General features: G+C 49.2%; 1 protein-coding gene across 2 annotated transcripts in view; it reads right to left on the reverse strand.

Annotated features, from left to right (window-relative positions):
* The window catches only part of HEBP2 (heme binding protein 2), an 8,468-nt gene extending 5,581 nt beyond the window's left edge, over nt 1-2,887 (reverse strand). Inside the window, exons 1-3 of one of the 2 annotated variants that reach the window (XM_003790336.3) lie at nt 2,667-2,887; nt 2,090-2,225; nt 1,144-1,324 (exon numbers count right to left, since the gene is read on the reverse strand). In XM_003790336.3, the coding sequence (XP_003790384.1) occupies nt 1,144-1,324; nt 2,090-2,225; nt 2,667-2,765 (416 nt within the window). In that variant the 5' untranslated portion in view covers nt 2,766-2,887. The remainder of the gene's footprint in view (nt 1-1,143; nt 1,325-2,089; nt 2,226-2,666) is intronic. The other variant, XM_023513500.1, reaches the window with a different exon arrangement.
* Nucleotides 2,888-4,919: the final 2,032 nt, after the last annotated feature.

The following is a 4,919-nucleotide window of genomic DNA, read 5'->3' on the forward strand; positions in this document are numbered from 1 at the left end:
AGAGTTTCACTATGTTGCCCTTGGTAGAGTGGCATCACAGCTCACAGCAACCTCAAACTCTTGGGCTTAAGCTATTCTCTTAACTCAGCCACTCAAGTAGCCAAAACTACAGGCATCTGCCACAACACCCTGCTATTTTTTTGCTGTTGTCATTGTTGTTTAGCAGGTCTGGTGTATGTGGCCAGCACCCTAACCACTGAGCATGGGCGCCGAGCCATCACTGTTGTACTTTGGAAGCCCACGCACATTTGATTTCACAGGTTCACAGTTGGAGGAGAATTTGCCTCAGGATGAATTACACCTTAAATCTCACCTAGATTTGATTTAGATGATCTTCAGATGAAACTCTGAACTTTAAATTTTTGAGATGATGCTGAGAAAGTTAAGACTTTGGGGGCTACTGGGATGAAATGAATATATTTTGCATGTGAGAAGAACATGAATTCTGTGGGTGCAGGGGGGGAATGCAGTGGACTCAAATGTTTGTGACCACCCAAAATTCACATGATGAAAATCACCAATGTGATATCAGGAGTTAGGGCCTTCAGAAGTGGAGGACAGCTCTCAGGAATGGGTTCGGTGCCCTTATAAAAGGCCCCAGGGAGCTGCCTTGCCTCTCCAAATATATGAGGATATAGCAGGAAGGTGCCATGTGTGACCCAGGAAATGGGCCCTCACCAGTCTGAAACTGCCAGCACCTTGAACTTCCCAGCCTCCAGAACTGAGAAATTTCTGTTTTTCGTAAGCTATGCCATCTATGGTATTTTATTATAGCTGCCTGAACAAACTAAGATATGTATCATGTACTGTGTTTTAAGGTATTGTCATCCTCAGGTCTAATTATATTGCAGGTAAAGGCAGTCCTATGGGTTTTTTTTGGTGGGGGGGAGAGGGAATATAATTTATATTGTATCTTATAGATGAAAGGTATGCAATAGATTTCTCTTTCAATGGATTGATTATATCTTGTGACAGACTTTAGTAACACATACAACTAAGCCAGTAGAAAAACACCACAACATGCACATGTATTAGATGTGATTTATGAAGGGTGAAAAGCCTGGAAATTACACGGCAGCTAGACTGTGAGCGCACACAAATAAAACCAGCCGTCGGCAGGGCTATAAATTATCTACCACTTACCGTACAAACACGGTCATTTCAGCTCTGTCTTCAATGAAGACATCTGACTCTGAGGGCCTGGGCGGATCAAATTGCAGCTCAGAGGGGATATACAGAGAAACGGTAATGGTAGGCTCGCTGAAAGGACCTGAACCCGGTTCCACGTAGCTTGTCACCGGAGCTGTCACCTTTATTTTCATCTCTGTACCATAAAAACGAAAGCAAATTCAGTGTACTTACGACTGCATTTAAAAATTTAACCTATTCTTTTTTGATCTGAGTCTGTGGATTTACTTCACACTATTGACATACATATTTACCTTTAATTTTCACCTCAAAAAATATGGCTACAATTACTCAATTATTCACTGCCCACTTTAAACACCTTCTGTACTAGTAATATTTTTTATTAGTAAACTCTACATTTTTAGAAGGAGAAATGAGACAGTACATGGTCCACTCAATTCTTTTTTCTTTACAATTCAGAAAATGAGGTTCCACAGGCTAAGAAACCTGCTAAAATATAAGCAGTGGCAAAGCCAGAACCAGAAGTTATGATATGAGACCCCTAATCTTGTACCTTCCTGCCTCCTGATGTCTCTGACCCTCCCTGTCGCCAAATTATTAATAGTTTGCATCATTAGCCATGGAAAAGGACTTATCCCTAGTTATACTGAGCCCCAGTTCATCCAGCAAAACCAGAGATGGAAAAGTACCACCCCAAGGTCACCCTCTTCCAGCCAATGGTAAGGGTCCCAAAAAGAGTCCTTGTCTGAAAATATTAAGTATTTGATGATGCGGTTATTTTTCTATTACAGGGCTGGCCTCTGGCATATGGGGCCGGCACCCTTCTCCTTTGAGCCACAGGCGCCGCCCACAAAGAATATTTCTTTAACAAGCTAAAACACAATAATAAGCCCGGGGGTACAATCACAATGTAAGTATTCACAAGGAAAAGCGCCTTTACCCTTCTCATTTTTGCCTTGGATGTAGTCGCTCAGTTTTGCAAAGCCAGTCTGGATGGCTGAATCCCAGTCCATAGACTCAACGGAAGTGCTGACCCACTTGGCTGGTCCATAGCGTCGGATCTCATAATTTTCAGGCTAAAATGGAGCACGTAAGACGTGGAGAAGAAGCAATTTTAAGAGGGCAAGGCGAGAAATACAACTACACCGGTGCCCTGATGTCGGCTGGACAGTCTAGGGGCTGCTCCACGCCCCACCCCCTACGCACGTCCCTGGGCCTCCTTTTCTGGGATTAGGAGCTGCAGAGGCCCTAGCCCCCCACGACTCAAGACAAGACTCAAGTCACATTAAAGACACAACAAAAACAAGCATCGGTTCTTGCCCGCACTTCGGGGGGAGGGCTAAAGACAGAATTTTTCTGTCTACGCAAGTTGGGGGTGGAGGCTGGGACAATTTAAGAAACTGTACATTTTACTTAACTCTACGGGAACCGCCGATCTCACTATAAATCAGCCCGAGGGCGGCCCCGCTCTCCCGGCCTGCAGGGCAGGGTCCCCAGTGCCTGTGCTCGGCACCTACCTGGCCCGCCTCCTCCGGGGTTTTCCAGCCCGGCGTCTCCACCGCTTGGGCCGCCGCGCCCTCGGCCGCCCCGGGGTCTGGCTGGAGCACCTCGGCCATGGGCGGCGCCGACGCTGCGGGAGCCTGGCCAGCTGCGCCGCGAAGGGCTCGCACCTGGGGCCACTAGGCCCGCAGAGGTCCCGAAGTCTCCGCCCCGCGGACGCGCGTCCCTCCTCCCCGGGACACGCCTGGCTCCGGACCGCGAGGAGACGCTGTGATCAAGACAGGGCCCCGCCCCCGGCCGGCAGCTCGGTTGGGGACAGGGGACGGAGCCCTGAGACGCGACTGCAGTGTCCTCCTTGGCCGGCTTTCTTTAGAGGATTCCTTGCCCTTGCCCTTGTTTGGAGGCGAATGGGGCTCAGTTTGCACCGTGGGGCCCCGGGGCGCGGGTCCTGTGCAACCGGTTCGGGCGTCCGGTCCCGCGGCCCCGCCCACGATGGGAGCCGCTCTGCAGACTCAGCAGCGCGGGCTGTGTCGCCCTCCGGGGTGTCGCCCGGGAGTCGGGGAGGGGCGCGCCTGTTGACTCTCACCGTGGCCACCCCGCCGCTCCTATGGGCCGAACCAGGGCAAGGGGTCCTACTCACACCCGGAACGTGGCCTAAGTTCCCAACAGCTTTCGATTGGGGCCACAGAGAATCTTGAATTGTCCGGGTTTTTTTTTGTTTGTTTGTTTTGAGACAGTATCTCACCTTGTGGCCCAGGCTAGAGTGCCTTGGCGTCAGCCTACCTCAAAGCAACCTCAAACTCGTGGGCTTGAGCCATCCTCCTGCCTCAGCTTCCTGGTTAGGTGTGACTACAGGCGCCTGCCACGACGCCAGGCTAGTTTTTCTATTTTTAGTAGAGACGGGTTTCACTCTTGCTCACACTGGTCTCGAACTCCTGAGCTTAAGCGAACCCTCCGCCTCGGCCTCCCAGGGTGCTAGGATTAGCACCCGCGGCACTTGGGACTGTCTAGGTTTCTTGACTTTCCCCCACCCCCGAAATGACCCCAAACCCTGTGAGTCATCCCATCTGCCCTAACAGGTGTGTGTGTGTGGGGGGGGGGGTGTCTCTGAGGCCACATCCTAGTGCTTATTAAAAATCTTAGTTTGATGTATTCTTTATTTTGTCCAAGAGCTTTATCAATTCACACACCGTGCGATTCACCCATTTAAAGTGTACTAGTCAATGGTTTTTAGTATATAGAGTTGATTTTAGAACATTTTTCATCACTCTTCTCCTTAGAGACACCCTGTACCCTTTAGCCACCAGTCCCCAGTTCTACGTCCTCCCCCCTCCCTCCCAATTACTCATTTGCTATCTGCCTGGGATTGCGTGTTCTGGACATGTTCCCAAAGTGGTCCTTTGTGACTGGTTTCTTCACTTAACAAAAGGTTTTCAATGTTGTCGTATTATCAGTACTCCATTCCTTTTTATGGCTGATTAATAGAGCATTAGCTAACCATTTTATTTATCCATTCAGCAGCTGAGGGACATTTGGATTGTTGCAAACTTTTGACTGTTGAAAAGAATGTTTCTATAGGCCAGGTGCGGTGGCTGACACCTGTAATCCTGCACTCTGGGATGTCCAGGTGGGTAGATTGCTTGAGCGCAGGAGTTCAAGCCCAGCCTGAGCAAGAGTGAGACATGCCCCCACCCCAAAGCTGGCCAGGCCTTGTGGCAGGCACTACTCCCAAGGCTGAGGCAAAAGGATCAATGGAGCCCACAAGTATGAGATTGCTATGAGCTATGTCTACCAAGGGTGACAAAGTGAGACTGTTTCAAAATACATGAAATAGTGCTTCCATAAACGTTTGTGTACGCGTTCCTGTGTGGATGTATGTTTTCATTTCTCTGGGGTGCAGAATGAAGAGGAAGTGCTGGGGGCAACGGGCAACTCTAACTTACTGAGGAACTGCCAGGTTGTTTTTTTCAGTTTTACTTTCTCACCAGCAGGGGCTAAGCATTCAATTTCTCCTCCTCCATAGCAAGACTTGTTATTACCTGGCTTTTGTATTATAATCATCCTAGTGGGGGTGTTCTAAGGTTTGAATGTTTGTCCCTCCAAAACTGATATTGATGCTCTGCATCTCAGTGGCTAGTTCAGTGGCTAGGGCACCAGCCACATACACTGGAGTTGGCAGGTTTGAATCCAGCCCAGGCCTGCCAACCAACAATGACAACTACAACAAAAAAATAGCTGGGCGTTGTGGCAGGTGCCTGTAGTCCCAGCTA

This window comes from Otolemur garnettii, unplaced genomic scaffold (genome assembly GCF_000181295.1).
Source record: "Otolemur garnettii isolate 467f Iridium unplaced genomic scaffold, OtoGar3 scaffold00042, whole genome shotgun sequence".
Taxonomy (NCBI): domain Eukaryota; kingdom Metazoa; phylum Chordata; class Mammalia; order Primates; family Galagidae; genus Otolemur; species Otolemur garnettii.